This window comes from Pteronotus mesoamericanus, unplaced genomic scaffold (genome assembly GCF_021234165.1).
Source record: "Pteronotus mesoamericanus isolate MK-2021 breed Mesoamerican mustached bat unplaced genomic scaffold, CSHL_Meso_final contig_502, whole genome shotgun sequence".
Taxonomy (NCBI): domain Eukaryota; kingdom Metazoa; phylum Chordata; class Mammalia; order Chiroptera; family Mormoopidae; genus Pteronotus; species Pteronotus mesoamericanus.
Window position 1 is genome coordinate 1,621,363 of NW_026555187.1, and position 21,857 is coordinate 1,643,219.

Genomic DNA, 21,857 nt, shown 5'->3' on the forward strand with positions numbered 1-21,857 from the left:
ACCATCCACACCTAGCAAACTCTGACACATCCCTCAAAGCTCCAACTACAAGACACTTTTCTTTTCTCTGTCCAAGCGCTGACCTAGGGAGCTGGGAGCAGTTCTGATTGGGCCTACTGCGATGTACTGTGTGTTCCCCGAGGGCAGGGATTCTGATTGGCAAGTGGTAGACATGCAGCAAGGTTTGCTGAATGGATGGATGAATACGAGTGGATGGGTGGATGGGTGGATGGATAGTTGGGTGGATGGATGATGACCTTTCGGCAGATGCAAAGTGGTGACCTAAAAGTCAGCACAGCTTCCACGACTTCTAGGGGCCAGTAGGGGGCACAGAACAGGCGGGAGGAAGACTTCCGAGCCGGGTTGTCATCGTTTCCGGTACGGCCCCTTTAAGGGGAGGGGCCGGGGGGCGGGCTCTCGCAGCCTCAGGGCGGTGCGAACATGGCGGCAGTGGAGGCAGTGGCGGCTGCAGAGGCAACGGGGCCCTGGGCGTCTGAGGCGCCGAGTTCATTGCTGCTCGTGGTGGGCGGCGAGTGCAGCTGCCCCGGGCTGCTGAACTACGTGTTGGAGGAGCTCGAACGAGGTGGGGCGGGAGGGGGATGGCAGGGGTGGGGCGGCCCGGTGGGGGATGGGGCGGGGGCCCGGGGGGGTGGGACTGCTACGGGGGAGGGGAGCGGATGATTCCGCGGAGCTGGGCCAGGGAATCGGGGTGGGAGGTGGCGAAATCCAGCGGGCCCGGACCGGGCGGTCGGTGGACTGAGCGGCACGATACAGGGATCGAGAGCTCAGATCCCTTCACTGTTAGTCGCACGGCTCGGGCCAAGACCATGGGCGTCCGCCCTAGGCTGGGCTGCCCCGCCCGGACCCGCGTGCAGACCACTAAAGGGACATGGCCCGGCTTTGGGACTGGTGCGATTGGGCAACACGGGCAACAGCTCCGCTTCCCGCCCGCTGGGCCTGCCACGGGGAGGGCAGCGTCGCCTGAAATCCCCGGGTGTCAGCAGCCTGGATGTCCTGGAGGGAGGAGCAAAGACGGGGAGTCCGAGCCTGGAGCCCCGGGGCCCACTTTCCGTGGCTCCACGAGGAGTTGCTAATTGGGATGTGGGCGGGTGCGGCCTATCCGTGGGATTTGGCACCAGGAGAGGTGAGTCATAGGTGCACCTGCGAGGTTCAATTAACCTGCAGCCACTTGGCATACCACACCTGGCATGCATTCCACACCGTGGTTGGAGGGCAGTCATCTCTCCATTCGGCAAGGCCTGGGGTCCACCGCCTTTAAAGTGGGGCGACGGCACACACACGATTCACAAGCTTGGAAAGTGTTCCCCTGCAGAGCGCTGGGTAGGGAATAGGAGAGGCTCAGCCCTGCTGTCACAGGGCTAAGTGCGTGTGTGAGAGGGGAGTGGAGGCGGGGGACCCAAGGTGAATGAGGGGACGGAACCAGTTTGAAGCTTGCATGTTGTCTGGGTGGCGCAGAAGGATGCAAAAGGCAAAGAGGATCTAAAGGGAGGGGGCGCCTTTTAGACAATGGGAACAGCTGGAGCCAAGGCCCAGCGGTAGGAATGTGTCTGGTAGGGGGCAGAAACAGTGAGACCCGTGGTGGCATTGGGGCAGGTGCTGGAGGGGAGGAGGTGACTGAGATGATCAAGATGCAGGAGCAGGTTGAGGGGAGGGGGCTGATCTCCCACCTCGATGCCCCTTCCCCCCACCAGGCCTCAGGTCCTGGGACATTGACCCTGGCATCTGCAGCCTGGATGAGCAGCTCAAGGTGTTCGTGTCCCGGCACTCGGCCACCTTCTCCAGCATCATAAAAGGTGAGACTGCAGACCCTGTGTGCCCCGTGGGCTCTCCTTTTGTGTTGGCCGGGCACGTGTTCTCTGAATGCCTGAACAACAATGATACCGCTGAGCCCTGCTGAGTGTGGAGCGGGGGCAGGCCCTGACCCAGAGGGACCTCCCTGGTCATCCACAGCCCACGGGGCGGGGCGGATGCTCCTGTTTTTGTCCTTATTTGACAGAAGAGGCAGATGAGGCGTGGGGGACAGGGAGGCCTGGGGTGAGGGGGCTTTTTGGAGGAGAAGCATCCGGGACTGCTGTGTTCAGTGGAGGGAAGGGCCCAAGCAAAGGGGCAGAACATTTGGAAAGTGAGGAGCTGCTGGGTGGGCGGAAGGTGTGTGGGCTTCGTGTGGCAGGGAATGTGTTTGGTTGATGACCATGACCCCTGCGCAGGGTTGGGTACATAACAGGTACTCAGTAGATGGGCAGCTGAGAAAGTTGCAAGATCTAGGAGGGATTTGGGGTGCTCGAGAAAGCCCCACATAGCCTGTGGCTCCTTGGGGATTCTGTGGTAACAGCAGCAGCTGCTGGGCAGGGCCTGGGTGTCTCCTGGAGCTTCCCCACCTCGGCCAGTGCTGCAGCCCCCCTCCCCTCAGCCAGCCCTTGAGTCACCTCCAGGCTGCTGCAGGAGCGGAAGGAAGTGACCAGTCGCCTCATTGTCCCAGCAGTTCCGGGTGGTTTCCTGACCCCTCATGAGAAGGGGGAATTGGATATCCTGTCGGCTCTGTGTGACCTCAGTGGCCACTTCCCCTCTCTGTGCCTTGGTTTCCCCACCTGAATGGAGCAATATCCAGGTTGTGATAAGAAGCACACACTTTAGCCCTGGAGGGTACTTGCCTCCCTAGCCTCCAGGCTTGGTGTTCCATGTTGGAAGCACATCTGGGCTCCACGGAACAGACTAGGGTTGCGATCCCAGAATCAACCCCACTCCCAGCCCTGGGCTTCCTCCTGCTGCTCCTCATTCCCGCCCCACCTGCCACTTCCCTGTCCTCCTACAGCCCTGCCTCAGGGCCCATGTTGTTCCCTCATTCGCCCTCCCTGGGCTCAGGCTCCCTGCCTATAAAATAGGGGTGATGATGGTATCCCCCACAGGGCTAACGGCTGTGAATTGGGCCTCATAAGCAGTGATGGCCTTGTTGTCACCTCTGTTTCCAGTGGGAGGCCTGCTGAGGTAGGCTTCCTGTTCCTGCCTCATCCGGGCCTGCGGCGCTGCCATGTAGGCCAGCCCTGCCTGGCGGGGGTTCCTGGGAAGTAGATCCTGGAGGGGCTCATGGCTGCCTAGGGGCCCTCAGGGAGGCAGGGTTTGACCTGGACAGCCTGACCCTGTGCACGTGGCCCAGCTCCAAACTCACAGGGTCCAATCCTTCAACAGGCCAACGCAGCCTGCACCACCGAGGAGACACCCTGGAGACCCTGGTCCTTCTGAACCCGTCAGACAAGTCCCTGTGTGATGAGGTAGGGACCGGTCAGCTCCTGGAGTGAGTGGGCTGCGGAGACCACTGCCATTCCCCATCCTGATCTGTGTCCCTGACTTCGTGTTGCCTGAAATCCTCCTCTCCGCACCCAGCAGCAGGGCCCTCTTCCCCAGGAAGCCTCCCCCATCCCCCAAAACGCTCGAGCCTGGGAGAAAGGACCGGGATAGGGAAGGTCTGGCGGAGGGAGGTGGGAAGGCAGAAACTGATGGATAGTTGCGATTTGTGTGTTCCCTCTGGCTGGGCCCTAATAGTTGTCTGAATTGACTTTTTAGTACTTGTAGTTTGTGAATGTCTGTATCCTTCTCCCAATTATCCATGAGAAAAAGGAAGAAGATAGAGCCCCAGGACATCCCCATAGAGACCCTTGTACAGGTTGATTCCTCTCATCAAAACTGCTCTCTCAGTGGGCTCAAGAGGAGACAGCCAGTCCTGTGGCATTGGGGCTGGGCCATAGGGAGAGGTGGGCTTGAGGGAGCCCCAAAAGGGTATAGAGGATTTTGAAGAGGAGGGGGCACTGGAGCCAGATGTTTCAGGATGAGGAGTTTTGGGTGGGGGTTGAGCAGCAGGAGGCAGAGAGGCTGCATTCCCGGCTTCTCGTCAAGCACTGGCCTCGCCATGGGGTGGAGACCGGAGTGGGGTGGTTATGCATAGGTTTGGGGTTGGGGGCCATCCCAAAGTGGGGTGCTGGTTATGTCACTGTGCAGAATAGGGCCTTTAACATTCTCCTCCTTCCTCAGCTCCGGAACCTTCTCCTGGACCCTGCTCCTCACAAGCTTCTGGTGCTGGCTGGGCCCTGCCTGGAAGAGACAGGGGAGCTGCTGCTCCAGACTGGGGGCTTCTCGCCCCGCCACTTCCTCCAGGTCCTGGGGGACAAAGAGGTAAGCTGCCTCCTCCCCACCCTGCCTCCCTGGGCTGTGAATCCCATGGGCTGCGTGGCCCCTGGTGACCTGCAGTCTGGAGCCCCATCTTCTCTTGCGTGGAAGGATGGTGGTGACGTGTATCCCTTCTGCTGTCAGGGCACAGTTTCATCACCCATTACAGTGTGTGGTTCAAAGGTGGTCCTGTGAATTAACAGACATCCCGAAGGCTTCAAGTGGCACTCCAGGTTCCCTTGTGGAGTCCTTAGTCTGGGTGGGGCAGACGGAAAAAAAAACAAAACAACAACCCAGAAAAAAACAGGTTTATGGTATACGCAGTGATGTACCCATGGTGAGGAAGAGCCAGTGACAGGGCAGGGAAGGCCTCCCTGGAGGAAATAGCAAGTGCAAAGGCCCTGGGGCAAAGAGAGGGAGAGAGGGCAGGGGTGGAGGAGCAAAGGGTGAGGCAGGACTTGTGGGGGGGGCTGGATTTTTGTCCTGAGGGTGTCAGGTAACCCCACAGCCCCAGGAGACAGGATGGGGGTGTCCTTGTTTAGTTTTCCCAAGGTGCTGGGTGTTGCCTGGCTCCAGGTAGCTCCTTAGCCATTTTCTCCCTCTGCAGATCCGGGATCTCCTGGATGCTGCACCCCCGTCTGCCGACCCGCCCAAGCTCACGATCACTTGCCCGACCCTCGGAGACTGGGCCCAGCTGGCACCCGAAGTGCTTGGCCTCCCTGGTGGGCTCCAGCTGCAGCTGAACCCACCAGTGCAGCGGCCGGCCTCTGAAGGTCTGCGTGAGTTCCTGGAGTACGTGGCTGAGTCACTGGAGTTGCCATCCCCCTTCGAGCTGCTTGAGCCACCAGCATCCGTGGGCTTCCTCAGGCTCGCCCGGCCTTGCTGCTACATCTTCCCCGGTGGCCTCGGGGATGCCGCCTTCTTTGCCGTCAATGGCTTCACCATGCTGGTCAACGGCGGCTCAAACCCCAAGTCGAGCTTCTGGAAGCTGGTGCGGCACCTGGACAGGGTGGACGCGGTTCTGGTGACACATGCAGGTGCCGACAGCCTCCCGGGTCTCAACAGCCTGCTGCGGCGCAAGCTGGCGGAGCGTGAGGAGGCAGCAGACAGTGGGGACTCTGGGGACGACAGGCTGCGCAGGCTCGTCTCGCCAGGCCTGGGCGTTGTGTTCCTCAATGCCCGCGGGGCCACCTCTCGTCTGGTGCGTGGTGAGGATGAGGCGGAGCTGGCCTGTAGACTCCTGGCTCGGCTGGGCATAGAGCCTCTGCCCCTGAGCCGCGGGACGATGCCAGCCGAGCCCACTGTGCTCTTCCAGAAAATGGGTGTCGGCCGGCTGGACATGTACGTGCTGCACCCGCCCTCAGCTGGTGCCGAACGCACGCTGGCATCTGTGTGTGCCCTGCTGGTGTGGCATCCCACAGGCCCCACTGAGAAGGTGGTGCGTGTGCTGTTCCCTGGCTGCACGCCACCTGCCCGCCTCCTGGATAGCCTGGTCCGCCTGCAGCACTTGGGTTTCTTGCGGGAACCTGTGGTAACCCCCCAAGACCTGGCGGGGCCTCGGCGCACTGAGAGCAAGGAAAGTGTGGGTTCCCGGGACAGCTTGAGGAGAGAGGGCCGGACTACATTGCCTGCCAGGCCTGCCCCGGAGCGCCCTGGGGTGGCCCGGAAGGAGCCGCCACGGGCTGAGGGCCCTCGCCGGGCTGAGAAGGAAGCTAGGCATCCCCGTGAGGTGAAGAAGGACCCCAAGCCGAGCACTGCTCGGACCCAGCCCAGGGAGCTGAACCGGGCATCCTCTACCGTGATCAACAGCAAGAAGCCGGGTGCTCAGGCAACATCCAAGCCCCGAAAAGCACTCAGCAGTCACCGTCCAGGTGTCCCATTGGCGGCTAATGGGCCGCACAGTGGCCCCAGCTTCCGGTGTGGAGAGGCAAGCCCCCCGACAGAGGCCTGCAGCTCTCCCGTCCCCCAGCTGGTGGCCACGCCCAGCCAAGGGAGCAGCCTGGAACTGGGGCTGAGCCCCACAGGGGAGGACAGTAACAGTCTAAAGACTCAGGAGCAGCTGGTGGCCAGTGGCACCTCCCCGCCACACACCCCCTCACCAGCTGGAGCCCAGCAGGGCCCGGCTGAGGGCAGTAGGCAGCTGTCGCTGAGCCCTCTGCGCGGCGGGGAGGTGGGGCCAGATGCCTCCCCCACAGTGACCACACCTTCCCTGCCTGCTGAGGTAGGCTCCCCACACTCCACAGAGGTGGATGAGTCCCTGTCCGTCTCCTTTGAGCAGGTGCTGCCACCGCCCCCTGTCCCTATGAGTGAGGCAGGGCTGAGCCTCCCACTTCGAGGCCCCCGGGTGCGGCGCTCGGCCTCCCCGCATGACGTGGACCTGTGCCTAGTGTCGCCCTGTGAGTTCGAGCACCGCAAGGCCCTGCCCATGGCCCCCACGTCCCCCGGCAGCTCCAATGACAGCAGCGCTCGGTCCCAGGAGCGGGCAGGTGCTCTCGGGGCTGAGGAGACACCGCCCACATCCGTCAGTGAGTCCCTGCCCACGCTGTCTGACTCGGACCCCCTGCCTGCTGCCCCTGGCACTGTGGACTCAGATGAGGACATGGAGGGCTTTGGGGTCTCTCGCCGCAACCCACTGCCCGACCCCCTCAAGGTCCCCCCACCGCTGCCCACCCCACCCAGCATCTGCATGGTGGACCCCGAGCTATTGCCCCCCGAACAGTCCCGGCGGACAGAGGGCCTTGGCCGTGCCCGGAAGCCCCTAGCCCGCTCCGCCCCCAGTACTGCTGCTCCCAAAGCCACTCCAGCGACCACTGCCAAGACCAAGGGGCAGGCTAGTGGGAACCGGGCCAGTCGGCCTCTCAGCGCCCGGAGCGAGGCCAGTGACAAGGGAGGTCGGGCACCCCTGTCCAGAAAGCCCTCAGTCCCCAAGACGGCCACTCGGGGTCCATCGGGTAAGTACCTGGGAGCTGGAGACCTCAGTGGGTTACCAGCCCAAGTCCTGTCCTTAATGCTGTGTGACCTTAGTTACACCTGCCACCCTGTCTGGGCCTTATCTTCCTCAATAAAGTAGCTCCAGCCTCACTTCAAACACTTGGCAGTTCCCAATTGCCCAAGCAGTGCTGGCAGTGGAAATGTGCAGTGTCATCGTGGACCTGCCGGTAGCCACAGTGCACGAAAAGAAACGGGTGAAGTTGATAGTGTATTTTACACAACCGATTGTGTTGAGGTTCTTAAGACCAGGGCCAGGTGGGCGGTTGGCCAGGAGGGCCCAGCTGCACTCCCTGCCGCAGGGCATGGGAGGGCGCTCCGGCTCTGCGGGCTCTGCAGCGCGGGGTCCTGCGCATCCCTGCGGAACCGGACCTGAGCTGCTAGGGTCCTCTTGTAGTGGAGTCGCACCATGCGCTTAGTTCCTGAGCAGCAAGCTGTGGTGGCGTGGGAGAAGCGGGTCATTAGAGACTCAGCTGCGGGGGTTTCAGGAACTGGTCATGTCAGCACCTCTGCCTGGCTTGTACCATAGTTCCAGACTCCCGAGCAAGGAGGAAGCCAGTGTTTGGCCCCAGCCGCGTTGTTACAGGAGTAGTATAGGATGGAGAGCCGCCCTTACTGTTCACACAACGTGGGGATCCCTTCTGAAGTCTCCCCGGGGACCGGCCCAGCAGGCAGGCCTTCCTGAGGATAGCTGTCTCTCGCCTGCTCTGCTACCCTTTCCCAGTTTTGCTTAATTGTAATAAGGGAGGTACAGAACATCACATTTACCACCTTAGCTATTTTTAAGTGTCCAGTTCAGTGACAGTAAGTACATCCACATGCAGCCACCCCCACCGCCCGTCTCCAGATCCCCCTTCGTCTTGAACTGAAATGGTCCCCATTAAACTGTAACTCCCTATTTCTCCCTCCAGCCCCAGCCCCTGGCACCCACCCTCCTTTCTGTCTCTCTGGACCTCACTCCTCTAGGGACCTCATGCAAGTGGAATCACAATATTTATCCTTTTGGCGACTGGCTTATTTCACTTGGCACAATGTCCTCATGGTTTATTCATGCCGTAGCATGTGTCAGAATTTCATTTCTTTTTAAGGCTGAGTAATGTTCCGTGGTACAGAGAGACCGACCACATTTTGTTCAGTCATTCTTTTATGGGCACTTAGGTTGCTTCCACTTTTTGGCTGCTACAAATAAGGCTGCTGTGAATGTGGACGTGCAAATGTCTCTTCGAGACCTTGCTTTAAATTTTTTGAGATCAATACAGAAGTGGAATTGCTGCATTAAAAAAATTTTTCATTTAACTTGGGGTGCACACGGCTCCCAGTCTTCCTGTAAATTACAGGAACGTTGGGTCCAAGCAGAAGGTGACCCCACAATCTGCACAGATAATCTCCGCTGCTACACAGGCGTTACGGTAGGCGTCTTGTGGTATAGCGGAGCTAATTACTGGTGAGACAAAGGGACCATACCTCCTGGTGGTGTAAGGATGGGTAGTGGCTTACAACAGACACCAGCACCTAGTGTGATACTATCTCAGTTGCTATGCCACTCTGGCCATTTGCTGACAGGAATCTTTATGGTTATACTGTGTGAGCTTATAGGACACACCTAATCACTAACTATGAGGCTTTGATGCCGGCTGGGCTAGTTAGGTCAGGTTCAGAACATGGAAATTCGAAAGAAATGGGGGGGGGGGCGTGCACAAAAATGGAGTCAGCTTTGTTTATATTTACGTCTATATGGAAACAGCCTTGGAAGCTCCCAAAGACACCAAATAGTGGATTTTAAACTCTTTGATGAAAAAGATGAAGTTAACAATCAGAACAGTTTATAGTCTATGTACAGTGGATATTTTAATACTTCAAGATGTAGAAGCATTACAACCATATAGATCCTTTTACCCTCCCCCTTTTATATTATAGTTATTATGTGAATTATGTCCACATACATTGAAAACCTCACCAGATACTGTTACAATGTTTGCTCTCAGTAGTTACACATATTTAAAAGAATTAAGAGGATACATTCACCATTTATGTTTCTCCTTCATTCCTTAAGTTTCCCTCTGCTGTTAATTCCCTTCAGCCCAAAAAACTTTCTTGAGCCCTAGCCAGGTGGCTCAGTTGATTAGAGCATCGCCACAGAAGCCAAAAGTTTGCAAGTTTGATACCAGGTCAGGGCACATACCTAGGTTGTGGGTTTGAGATCCGGTGGACGCATGTACGGGAGGCAACCAGTTGATACTTCTCTCTCTCTTCCCCTGCCTCCCTCTCTAAAAATCAGTAAACATCTTCAGGTGAGGATTTAAAAAAAAAAAAATCCTTGAGCATTTCTCATAGAGCACGTATGCTAACAATTCTCTTCATTTCCCTTCATCTGAGAATTGCCTTTACTTTGCCTTCATCTTTTATCAATGTATATTTTCTCTGGACGTATGAGTAGTAATTTTTTTTCTGGCACTTCGCTCTGTTTTTTTGATAGTGGCCATCCTAATGGGTGTAAAGTGGTATCTTGGGGTTTTGATTTTTATTTCCCTGATGATTAGTGTGATGCTGAATATCTTTTCATCTGCTTGTTGACCGTTGTTATATCTTTAGAGAAACATCTACTAGGTCCTTTGCCCATCTTTGAATGGGGTTGTTTTTGTGTTTTTCTTGTTGCGTTGCGAGAATTCTCTTTGTATTCTGGATATGAATTCCTTATCAAATATATGATTTACAATATTTTCTCCCAGTCTTTGTGTTGCCTTTTTACTCTGTTGATAGTGTCCTTTGATGCACAAAATTTTTACTTTTTTTAACATAAAATCCAGTTTGTCTTTTTTATTCTGTTGTCTGTGCTTTTGGTGTCATATCCAAGAAATTATTGCCAGATCCAATGTAAGAGTTATAAAACTCTTTGTGTAAGCTCTTACATTATCTCTTTGATCAATTTTGAGTTAGTTTTTAAATACGGTCTTAAACAGGGGTTCAACTTCGTTCTTTTGCACATTTCCCAGTACTGTTTGTTGAAAAGCCTATTCTTTCCCCTATTGAATAGTCTTGGCACGTTTGTCAAAAATCATTTGACCATATATGAGAGGCTTTATTTTGGGGCTCTTTATTCTATGCCACTGTTTTTTTTTTTTTTTTTTTTTTTGCTCTTATTAATTTGAGTCTTTTCTCTTTTTTTTCTTAGTCCAACTAAGGATTTGTCAATTTTGTTAATCTTTTCAAAAAAACAACTTTTAATTTCATTATTTCTAAGTTTTTCTATTCTCTATTTTATTGATCTCTGCTCTAATCTTTATTTCCTTTCTTTTGCTAGCTTTAGATTTACTTTGTTCTTCTTTTTGTAGTTCCTTAAATTGCAATGTTAGATTGGTGATTTGAAATATTCTTTTTAAGTAAAACCTTTTAAAATGTACTTTGATAGCTGTAAACTCCTCCCTTTAGCACCACTTTCTTTCAGAGATTCTCTTTATTTCTGCTTTCAACAGTTTGATTACAGTGTTTCTCAGGGTGGGTCTCCCTGAGCTTATTCTCCTTGGAATTCATTAAGCTTCTTCGATGGTTATGTTCATGTCCTTCATCAAATATGGGAAATTTGGGGCTCTTTTTCTTAAAGATTTTATTTACTTTTAGAGGGGAAGGAAGGGTGAAAGAGAGGGAGAGAAACATCAATATGCTAGAGACACATCAATTCTTTGCCTCTCACACGCCCCCATCTGGGGACCTGGCCCATAACCCAGGCATGTGCCCTGACTGGGAACAGAACTGGTGACCTTTTGGTTCACAGGCCAGTGCTCAATCCATTGAGCCACATCAGCCAAGGCGGGGTTCTTTTTTTAAAAATCTTTCTGGCCCTTTCTCTCTTCTTGGTGCTTCACAGGTTTCTTAGTCCCTGTTCACTCTCTTTAATGTTTTCTTTCTGTTCTTCAGACTCCTAACTTCCATTATTATATCATCAATATCACTGATTTCTCTGCCCGTTCAAATTTTAAACACAATCCCTCTAGTGATTTTTTTCCATTTCAGCTATTGTATTTTTTTCAGCTGCAGGCTTTGTTTTTGGTTTTTGTTTTCTGTCTCTTCATTGATTTTATATTTTGTTCATACATTGTTTTCTTAATTTTTTTTCCACATGTTCCTTTAGGATCTTTCACACAGTTGTTCTGAAGTCTTTGTCTAGTAAGTCTGCCATCTGGTCTTTGTCAGGCAGTTTTTGTTGATTTCTTGTTTTTCCTTTGAATGGTCCCTACTTTCCTGTTTCTTTGTGTGCCTTGTGATTCTTTTTTTTTTAACTGAACATTTGAATGTAATGATGTGGTGACTCTGAAATCCAAATTTTCCCCTTCCCCAGGGTTTCCTGTGACTTTTTTTTTTTTTAACAGTATAAAATTTTTATATTTAGGTTAGCCAGGGACTCAGTTTAGATGATCCCAATTTTGCTGGCAATGTCCAAAGCCTCATAGCCAGGAGTCAGTCGAACATATGCCTTCTTCTCTCCATCAGGCCTGATCAGGGCGTTGACCTTGGCCACGGCAACATCATAGAGCTTCTTCACAGCCTGTTTGATCTGGGGCTTGTTGGCCTTGACCTCCACAATGAACACAAGTGTATTGTTGTCTTCTATCTCCTTCCTGGCTGACTCGGGAGTCAGGGGGGACGTGGTGATGGCATAGTGGCCCAGCTTGTTTCTCCTGGAGGCGCTCGCTCTTCCCAGGATATTTGGGCTGCAGTCAGAGCTACAGTGTCTTTGGCCACCAAAAGGTGGGTGACATGTGGATCTTTTTTCTCTTTTTTTGTAGCTGTGGATGCCTTTCAGCACTGCTTTCTTTGCCTTCAAAGGCTTTTTTTTTTTGGCTTCAGCTTTGGGAGGGGCAGGGGCTTCCTTTTCTCTTTGGGCGCCGTCTTGGGCATCATCGTTGTGAAAAGCTCCTGTGGCTTTTTGTGTGTGCGATTATCATGGGCCGTCTCCGTGGTGGGGATCAGTCTGAGGTGTAAATGTGAGGTGTTCTCGGGTCTTATCTCAGCCTCTGCCTTTCTCTGGGCTTGTGTGGTAACTTTCCAAGTTCTCCTGCACATGTAGTTGCTTTTGAATGTCCTAGTCCTTAGGTACCGGGCTCCCAGGAAAAGGAGGTGGGGGGAGAAGAAGAAGAAGAAATGTGCAGTCCTTTAAATCCCATGAAGTCACTCCAACTTGAGGGGGAGGGGCCGCAGTACAATTACCCTCTAGGTGGGGAGGGAGGTTCCTGGTGCTTCCCACTGTCCCATCCTCCCACTACGTTAAAACTCTTTCCTGCTACACATAAAGGTGATGTTTCACATGTAGTCAACAACAGAAATTACTAGATAATTCCCCTTCTCTTTTTCATGCTAAGTTTTGGGAGACTGGCACGTGTTTGACACTCTCGGCTCATGTTGGCTTCCACCCACTGCTGTGCAGTACTTGGTGTCCACGGCAGTAGTTGATGCAGGGCTGGAATTACCTAGGGAACGCTGATGAGAAGGCAGTGGCAGTGACAACAGTGATAATAACTGTAGCTCATGTTTAGTGAGCACTTGTCTTTGGGTTGGGCCCCATTTCAGGTGCCCGGGGCAGTCCTGCCCTCCAGGAGCTGATGGGGGTCTCTGGCTTCTCTCCCCGCATGGCCTGTCCACGGCTCCTGGACGCCCTGGTCTCTCGATTCTCTCTGAGCCTCAGTGCCCACCTCTTGTTTGTCTTGGGCAGATTTCAAGAGAGGCCCCTGAGGGACCCCTGTGACCTTTGGCAGGTCAGAGGTTCCTAGCACAGTGGCAGAGAGAGGGGTGTGCCCCCCCCCCGCCGGCAGGGGCCCATGGGAAAGGGGGTCAGCTGAGGCTCTGCCTGCCAAGGCATTTGGCCTCTTTGGAAAAACCACGGTCTTGGCCACTCAGGATTCTGCCCCTCCATGCTAGATCAGCATTCAGTGTCTTTAAAGGGCCAGAGGGTAAACTTTGAGCTTCACAGGCCAGACCATCTCTGTCCCAAACTCAGCATCTCAGGGAGTAACTGAACGGGGGTTCCAGTAAAACCACCTTTACAAAAGCAGATGGTTGCCAGCCCCTCCTCCACCCCATCTCCCTGCCCACGGCCCCCTCGCCTTCTCTTCGCCCATCCACCTCGACCACCCCGTCTCCCTGTGCTTTCCGTAGCCGCCGTCGCTCCTTTTCCTGAGGCTCCACAGTTTCCTTATCACCACAGTTTCATTTCGAGTGACATGCCATGTGCCCAAAGCTAGGGTTTCATTGTTTCACACATGCCCCTGCAGCCCTTTGGGCCCACACTCAGATGGGCAGTGTTTATGATCATAAGACATCAAGTGTCTGGCAGGCTTCTTGTGCCCAAGACCTCAATCAAGTGATTATAAAGTCGCTCACCCCAAAGTGATGGCCTTGTCCTCCTTGAGCAGGCTCTGGGTCCAGGGCCGCGGTCCAGAATCCAAGCGCAGCTGCTCCAGCTCCATTCAGGCCTCCCTGTCCTGGGTGTCCCTCCTGCAACCTGATCCCTCCCGTACCAGCCCTGGCTCTCATCACCCTTGTGGGCAGTGATTTCTGTCTGTCTGGGTCACTGCCAGGTCCCCAGGATGTGATAAATGTCCCTTCACTGGTTGAACAGATGGATGCTGCAGTAGCAGCAGAGCCTGCCAGGCATCAGCTGCTTCTAGGGCTCAAGCACCAAAAACACTCTCTTCCAGGAAGCCCTCCATAGGTGCCCCTTCCTTCTAGCCCTGAAGATGTCTGTGTCTGGGGACTGGCCAGGGAGGTTCCCAGCTAGGGGTGTTACGAGTTCACTGAGCACCTTGTCCATGCCAGGGAGGGCTTGTCAACCAACCACAAAGCTTTGGGGAAGACATTGGGGAGATCAGGACTCCTGCTTAGAAGGGAGCCATTCAGGTGAAAATAGAGCTGAGTCTCAGCCCCTTCCCAATCCAGGAACTCACAGTTGATCCCATCCCTCTTGCCCACAGGGACAGCCAGCGGCCGGCCACGTGGGCTGGAGCCCTCGCCTGGCTCCCCTGTCTACCTTGACTTGGCTTATCTGCCCAGCGGGGGCAGCATCTGCCTGGTGGATGAGGAGTTCTTCCGGCGGGTCCGCGCGCTCTGCTATGTCATCAGCGGTCAGGACCAGCACAAGGAAGAAGGCATGCGGGCCGTCCTGGACGCACTGCTGGCTGGCAAGCAGCAGTGGGATCGTGACCTCAAGGTGAGCGCCCACTCCAGGGCCTTAGTCTCTCTCGGCACAGGGCCTCCCAGGGTCTTCCTGTTGGACCCACACAGAGATGGGAACGGGCTCAGACTCAACTGCATCCCCAAGGTCACAAGGGAATGAGGGCAAATGCAGGAGTCCTCCGCAGCTCTCAAAATGCTGTCCCTGTCATATTCATCTCATTCGTCTGCAGCAGCCTGCGTGGGGACGCAGGGTGGACTGGTTCGTCACTTCTTCTGACTCCCAATTCTGAACCGCCCCACAATGTCATTAGAATTGGCCAGAGGGAACAGGAGGTGTGTGTGGCACCTACATAGTTGAGAAAGAGGGCTGGCTGGACTTGTCCCAGAAGAAGCCTTGAAATGGAGCATTGAAGGGCAAGGCGAGTTTGAGAGAGGGAAGAGCTCCTAGGTACCCAGCTGCCCGCTCAGCATGTGAGTGTGTGACCCGTGGCCTCGCACACGGCTTACAAAGCAGCCCAGGGGCAAGCCCAGGTGCAGGGCACGACATGGGCGAAGGCCTGGAGGTGGGAGTGAGCCTGGTATGTCCGAGGAGCGGGAGCAAGGCCTGGGTGAGCCAAAAGTGGGAGGCATGGAGAGGGGCTCACAGCCGTGGCCCGGCCTCCTGGGTTGTAAGAGGGTCCTTGGGAACTGTGGGAAACAGAAGGGACTTCAGGAGCCAGCTGGCTGCTGGCTGCAGATATATAGCTAGGGAAGAGGTAATGGAGGCGGAACACACACGATCCGAGGAGGACCTCAGCTGCTGAGGGGCTGGGCCAGGAGGACAGAGCACGCTCCCCTTCACTGCGGTCCGTTTTTCCTGCCTGCAGGTGACCCTGATCCCCACGTTCGACTCAATGGCCATGCACGAGTGGTATGAAGAGACGCATGCTCGGCACCAGGAGCTGGGCATCACAGTGCTGGGCAGCAACAGCACCGTGTCCATGCAGGATGAGGCCTTCCCCGCTTGCAAGGTGGAGTTCTAGCCCTACCCCACCCCACCCCACCCCACCCCACCCCTCAGCCCAAATCCGCCACTGTCCCAAGAGTCACTGCATCAGAAATAAACCAAGTGTCCCACTCCACTGTGGCCTCAGTTTCTTCTGCCAACAGGAGAGCTGGCAGCGCAAGGGACAGTCGCCATCATGTGGGCTCCTAGGTGAGGCACAGAAGAGGGCGTGGCTGTCCAGCAAGGATTGCCGGCAGCGTCCCTGCTGCTGACCACAGCCCTTCCCCCACCCTGGCCGCTGGGAGGGGCTGTTACAGACGGGGAAGGCAGCTGATGGACCCCTTCCATATAGGCCAGTCAGTGGCTGAGGTGAGATTTGAACCCCAGTCTCCACTCCAAAACCATAAAACCAAAGCTGCCCTGTTCCTAGAGAAAATCCATGCTTATAGCAGGAGTCAGAGCTGCAGGAAGAATCTGAAACTCAAAAGGTTGCAAACAGCAGTTTCTTGACGAGCCCCCATCCTTACCGCTGCATGTATAGAAACTCCTAAATAAAATTTTAGAAAAGATGCCATCCACAATGGCTTGAATGGTGACTCCAGAAAACACCTGTTTGAATCCTGGCCTGTGATACCTGGGAATGTGACTGGATGAGGAAAAAAGGTCTTTGCAGGTGTAACTAAGTGAAGGGTCTTGAGATCATCCTAGACAGAGTGGCTCTAAAGCCAGTGATAACTGTCCTTGTAAGAGACAGAGGGGGAGCCCCAGGCCCAGAGGAGAAAGTTGTGCAGATGGAGGCAGAGGTTGGAGTGATGCAGCCCCATAAACTAAGGGACGCCAGAGCCCCAGAAGCGGGAGAGGGTGAGGAAGGCTCCTCCCCTAGAACCTCCCAAAGGAACCAACCCTGTTTACACCTGTATTTTTAAGCCCCCAGTTTGTGACACTTTGTGACGGCAGCCCAGGACACACACCATCAGCTCTCCTGAGCTGTTCAGCACGCTGCTCCTCTCCCTTGGAAACAGCGGCCCGAAATCACTGTGTGGCTGCGTAGGGTTTTGTGGTACGGATGCCTTTGGGCTGTGTCAGCCAATGTCTTGATGCGTTCAGGCTCCTATAACGATACTGCAAATTGGGCAGTGTAAGCAACAGACACTTAATTCTCACGCTCGGAAGGCTGGAGGTCTGAGGTCAGGGCGCCAGCAGAATGGGATCCTGGTGAGGGCCTCTTGCTGGTTTGTAGCCAGTTGCCTCCTTACTGTGCCCTTCACGTGTCCCGAGTCCCTTATAAAGGCACTAATCCCACCCTAAGAGCTCCACCCTCAGGACCTCATGGAATGCTAATGACCTCCCAAAGGCCCCACCTCCAAACACCATTTTATTGGGGATTTGTGCTTCAACATAGGAATTTAGGGGGACACGAATCAGTCCATAGCAGTCAGGGATCAGAGTCACAGGGCCAGTGGCAGTTACAGAAATCTTGACTTTGACTGTATTTTTAATGAGCCCTGAATACTTGGTGGATCTTTCCCTGCTTTTTACATTTCTGATGTTGCTGTGTTTCTCCTCACTCTCACTCGGCATCCCAGCTGGACAGACCTTCCACCACCTAGAACACTAGGTGCTGAGACAGGAAGGGGTCACATGGCCAGGAATCAGGACCAGCTCCTAAAGGCTTACAACAGGAAGCATGTAATTGACCAAAGCAAGTGACATGACTGGCTGATTCAGGAGCTGAGAAGCACTCAGCTCCTCCCTTGTACCTGGAGGGGGAGAATCTGAAATAGTCAAAATCAGCTAATGACCACTGACAAGTGCCCCCCTCCCCCGGCCCCCTCAAAGGGAGCTTTGCCCTGGCCCGGGGTTGGCAAACTTTTTCAGTAAAAAAACCACATATATATTTTTGGTGGTGTGGGCCATGCCATCTCTGTCCAGACCACTCAGCTCTGTTGTTGTAACTGAACACAGGGAAATGGCTGCATTCCAATAAAACTTTATTTACACAAAGAGGCTGCGGGCTATGGTCTAGGGCATGACTCTGACCCTTTCTCATCCATGGGCTAGAACAGCTTGCAGCTTGGAGTCTTCCTCCCCGTGCCCCCCGCCCCGGCCCCCATTCCCTTCTTTTCCTCTCTCTCTGCGTCTTTTTTTTTTCTCCCTCCCTCTCCCCAATCTCTTCTGACAGCTGTCTGGCCAGGCCTCTGCAGGAGCAGCCACTAAAAATATCCCTGCAGCATTGAAGGGCGGGGAGGTGGCGGGGGGCGGGGGTGGGGGGAGCCCTGGGCCTGCGCAGGAGCCAGATGTGTGCCCTTGGCCCAGGCCCCCACTCTGCACCGCCGTGAACCGGGAGCCCCTCCCTGATACCCTGCGCCTGAGCTGCAGTGTTTGCCTGCCCTCCTGGGATCTCTCGGTGTTGCTTTAACATTCAGATCCTGTCTCCAGGCCTTTGCACCTGGGTGTCCTCAGCTTGCAATGCCACCGTCCAGCCAGTCATTCAGCAATGCTGCCCTCGCTGGGCAAACGGCATTGAAAGGGGGAGCCAGACACAGGAGACTACAACCCGCAGGGTTGGGGCGGTAGGGTGGCGCACAGTGCCAGCGGTCCCCATGCCACCCAGCATAAGGATGCAAAGGAGCAAGCCACGTCAGGGGAAACAGAGGAGCACGCCCGGGGAGGGGCCCACAGAGACAGAGGAACCGAGAGGAGACTGGTAACACTGAAGCCCCCGGAACAAGGGGCAGCTGCTGTGGGTCCTACAGCTGCCTGCACGCGCTGCTGAGCAGTCAGTTGCCAAGTTCCCCTTCTTGGAGCTGAGGGCGGGGCCCATCTGGGGAGCAGTGAGTGAGGAGGCCAGATTTGGGGCACGGATTTGGAAGACATTGGGGAGCAGAAGGTGGGTGGCTGGGGGGCCCAGGTCTGTGGTGGGGCGTGATCGGAGCACTTTTCTGGGAAGATGTGAGCTCTTCGGAGGCAGTGGTGGGGAAGGGAGGGATGGTTTCTCCTGGGAAAAGCAGCACAATAACCTCTCATCTTCCAAATCCCACCTACTAGGGCCTCTCCTCCAGGAAGGCCTCCCTGCTCTCCCCCTTATCACACCCACACGCCCAGCCCAGGCAGCCTGACTATTCCTGACCTACTCCTTTTAAAATGCCAACCTGTCCACCCTCTTGTGTTTCCTTCTAGTCCGCAGCCCAGATTGCTGCTGAAACAGGCACCTGCCTACACAAAGTATGTCGCTTTATCTGCGTAGCACATAGGTGCTCAGGAAATGTTGCTTGTGTCCCAGCTTGGCAGCATTGCTGTGTGACCTTGTGAATGTTACTTCACATCTCTGGGCACCGCCCCCTTCCTCCACCCTCAGAAATAAGAAACTTGGCCTGTGAACCTCCAGGTGAGGTGGCCTTGGGCTGTACTGGGGTTGATGGCCTCTGGGTTTCCTTCCCTGGCCTTCTTAGCCCCAGGCTTGTCAGATGGGTCTGTTCTACGTCCTGTCCTCCCTATCACCGCAGTGTTTTTTGTGGTCCAAGTTCAGGGCAAGTGAGAGCTTTGGCACCAGTGCACCTGGGTCAAGTCATGCCTTGGACATGTCTTCACTCTGTGACTTCAGAGTATCCTCTTGCCTACGAGCCACAGTCTCCTTGCCTGTAAAACAAGAATTCTCTCCCTCTTCCCCAACTTGCCCCTGGCTCAGACTTTGAGGGAGGCAAGTGTGGGGCCAAGAATGCAGTGCAGATCCCACCTGGCTGGTTCGAGTGGTGCCAGAACCCCCAAGGAGCCACCAGCCTGTTGAGGGAGGGGGCCTGAGCCTCGTATAACACCCTGGGGTAAAGGGGTCAGCCCAGACCAGAGCTTGCAGATCGGCTCTGCAAGGTAAGACAGCAGTCAGACGTGGCACTGGGAGAGAAGAGCACCGGGGGGCAGAAGGCACCTCAGAAGTAGAGGTGCTAGGCTGGGGCCGATTTTGTTCAGGCTGCAGAGATGGGGGCGGGGCCGGACTGCACCGGCCTGAGGGCTTTGGAGAGCCTCTGGAGTCTTGACTGAGGGTGCTGGCAGCGAGGGGAGGGTTTGGTGCTGGAGAAGCATGCGATGGGTTTCTATTTTTAAAAACCCCTGCAGCTTGGGGTTAACCTCCTACAGCCACTCTCTGTGCACCTGGAATGGCAGATTGCTCACTGTAGAGATATCTGCATGAACATATGTGTAACTTTTCTTCAATGCAAATTATTATTTTTAAATATATTTATTGATTGATTTTTAGAGATGATGGGGAGAAAGGGAGGAAGAGAAACATCTATATGTGAGAGAAATATCAACCAGTTGCCTCTTGCATACCCTCAGTTGGGGACCTGGCCTACAACCCAGGCATGTGCCCCAACCAGGAATTGAACTGGTGACCTTTTGGTTCGCAGACCAATGCTCAATCCTCTGAGCCACACAAGCCAGGGCTCATGTTTAACTTAATGTAGGTACAAGCAGTTACATGTGGAAATATTTAGAGATTTGTATATATACACGGGTTAGTATACACACATATATGCCCTGGCTCTGTCAGTGGAGAGGGCGAGAAGCCGTGAAACCCAGTAGCAACAAGTACCCCGACTACCCTGGTCTTGGTTTTAGCACTGTTCCCCAGTGGACGGCACAACAAAGGCTTCTCCTGGGAGAAAAGTCTGATTCCCCGGCTGGGGCAGGAAATGGGTGACGTGAGCATGGAGCCTCTTGTAGTGGCAGAGTAAGGAAGTGCTAAAAGAGGAAGACAAGGGTGTGATAGGGGCGTGATAGCCAACTGAATGAACTCCCAGAGGCCAAAGCTGGAACAATTTAGGCAAGAAAATCAGTAAAATAGTATTGGATTATAATCCAAAGTGTAAAATACATATCCATGGATCCATGCTGATATGAATAAATTGAATAGATGAATAAAGGGAGGAGAAGAGACATATTTCCCAGGCAGAGGCACCCCAAATAATTTATGCAAATACTCTTCCTTCAAGGAGGGGGAGTAGAACTGCCCTTGGGTGTGGGCTGTAAATAGCAAATGCCTTCCAAAGGGGGCGCTTGGAAAGAGGAAGAGAGCAGCTTTACAGAGACAGCACCTCCGCCAGGTGATCAAGGCCAGCATCACAGTGCAGAGTCCTGTTGGCGGCATGAGCCCTGGCCTCCGTGGGACGAGGAGGGCCCTTCTCCGTGGTTCTCCTCCCCACCGCCGTCACCCCGGTCCACCCGTAAGAACGAAACACCACACGAATCCCAACTGTGGCAATCATATAATAATACATAAACATCAAATCGACATGTTGTGCACCTTAAATCTGCACAATTATATGAAAAATATATTTCAATATACATTTTTAAAATTCAAATTCTGGGCCATCCTACAAAACACCCGTCAGCCCTGGCCGCTGTGGCTCAGGTGGTTGGATGTCATACTGTAACAGAGGGGTTGTGGTCCGATTCCCAGTCAGGGCACATACCTAGTTTGTGGGTTCGAATCCTTGGCCTTGGCGAGTTCCATCCCAGATCCAGCTGTGAGTGATCTCTGGTCCCAGTGCATCCAGGAAGCAACCAGTCAATGTTTCTCTCTCACATCAATGTCTGTCTGTCTCTCTCTCTCTCTCTCTCTCTCTCACCCTCTCCCTAAAGGAATGGGGGGAAAAAATGTCCTTGGGTGAGGGGGGGAAATCAAACCCCTGATTGGTTCTCAAAACTGGCAAGGTCATCAAAACCAAGAAAGTCTGAGACACTGTCTCAGCCCAGAAGAGTCTAAGGACACAGGGCAACTGAATGCCCGTAGAATCCTGGGACAAAAAAAAAAAAAAAAAAGAAAGAAAGTACACCTGAGAAAACTGAGGAAATCTGAATAAACTATGGACTTTAGTTAACGTCTCCATATTGGTTCATTAGTTGTGATAAATGTACTATGTTAATGTAAGATGTTGATAATGTAAGATAGACAGGAACTTTCCATACCATCTTCACAATAACACTGTAAATTAAAAGCTGCTCAAAATAAAAAGTTTATTTTTAAAAAGTAGTTGCCATGGGAAACAGGGATTGTCTGAGGCAGAAGTACTGAGTCCTGAGGGGGAAACAGAGGCAGCATGCAGGCTGGAGAATACTGGGCCCGGACCCCAGGCCTCTTCCGGGCACAGGGCCACGGGCAGATCTAGGGTGTTTTGGAGACCCAGGGACCCGCAGGACCCATGCGGATGATGGAGGGGGAAGACACTAAGGGACCCCCAGGCCTCTGGGGAGGCTGGTGAGGAGCAGGCCAGGGGCGCACGGATCAGCAGGCTACTGAAGCGGAGGGTTGAACGGGGCACGATTTGTAAAGTGACAGCCTTCTTGGGGATGGCGTTCCACACCGCAGGGGCTGGATCCTGGGGCTGCCCTTATAGGACTGCTGACTTCCTATGTGGCCTCTGGGCAAGTTCTTGCCGTCTCTGAGCCTCAGTTTCCCCACCTGTAAAATGTGGATCAATAATGTCCTGCTCACTGGCTTGTGGAGGGCATCAAATGAGCCCTGCTCAGTGCCTGG

At 54.1% G+C, this 21,857-nt stretch overlaps 1 protein-coding gene across 1 annotated transcript; it reads left to right on the forward strand.

The window, feature by feature from the left end:
• The first annotated feature begins 427 nt into the window (after positions 1-427).
• On the forward strand, positions 428-15,382 carry MAP1S (microtubule associated protein 1S). The gene is made up of 7 exons (XM_054578872.1): positions 428-583; positions 1,713-1,814; positions 3,208-3,290; positions 4,048-4,188; positions 4,790-7,133; positions 14,136-14,371; positions 15,204-15,382. Exons 1-7 carry the CDS (start codon positions 442-444, stop codon positions 15,357-15,359), a joined length of 3,204 nt encoding a protein of 1,067 aa, XP_054434847.1. The 5' UTR covers positions 428-441; the 3' UTR covers positions 15,360-15,382.
• Positions 15,383-21,857: the final 6,475 nt, after the last annotated feature.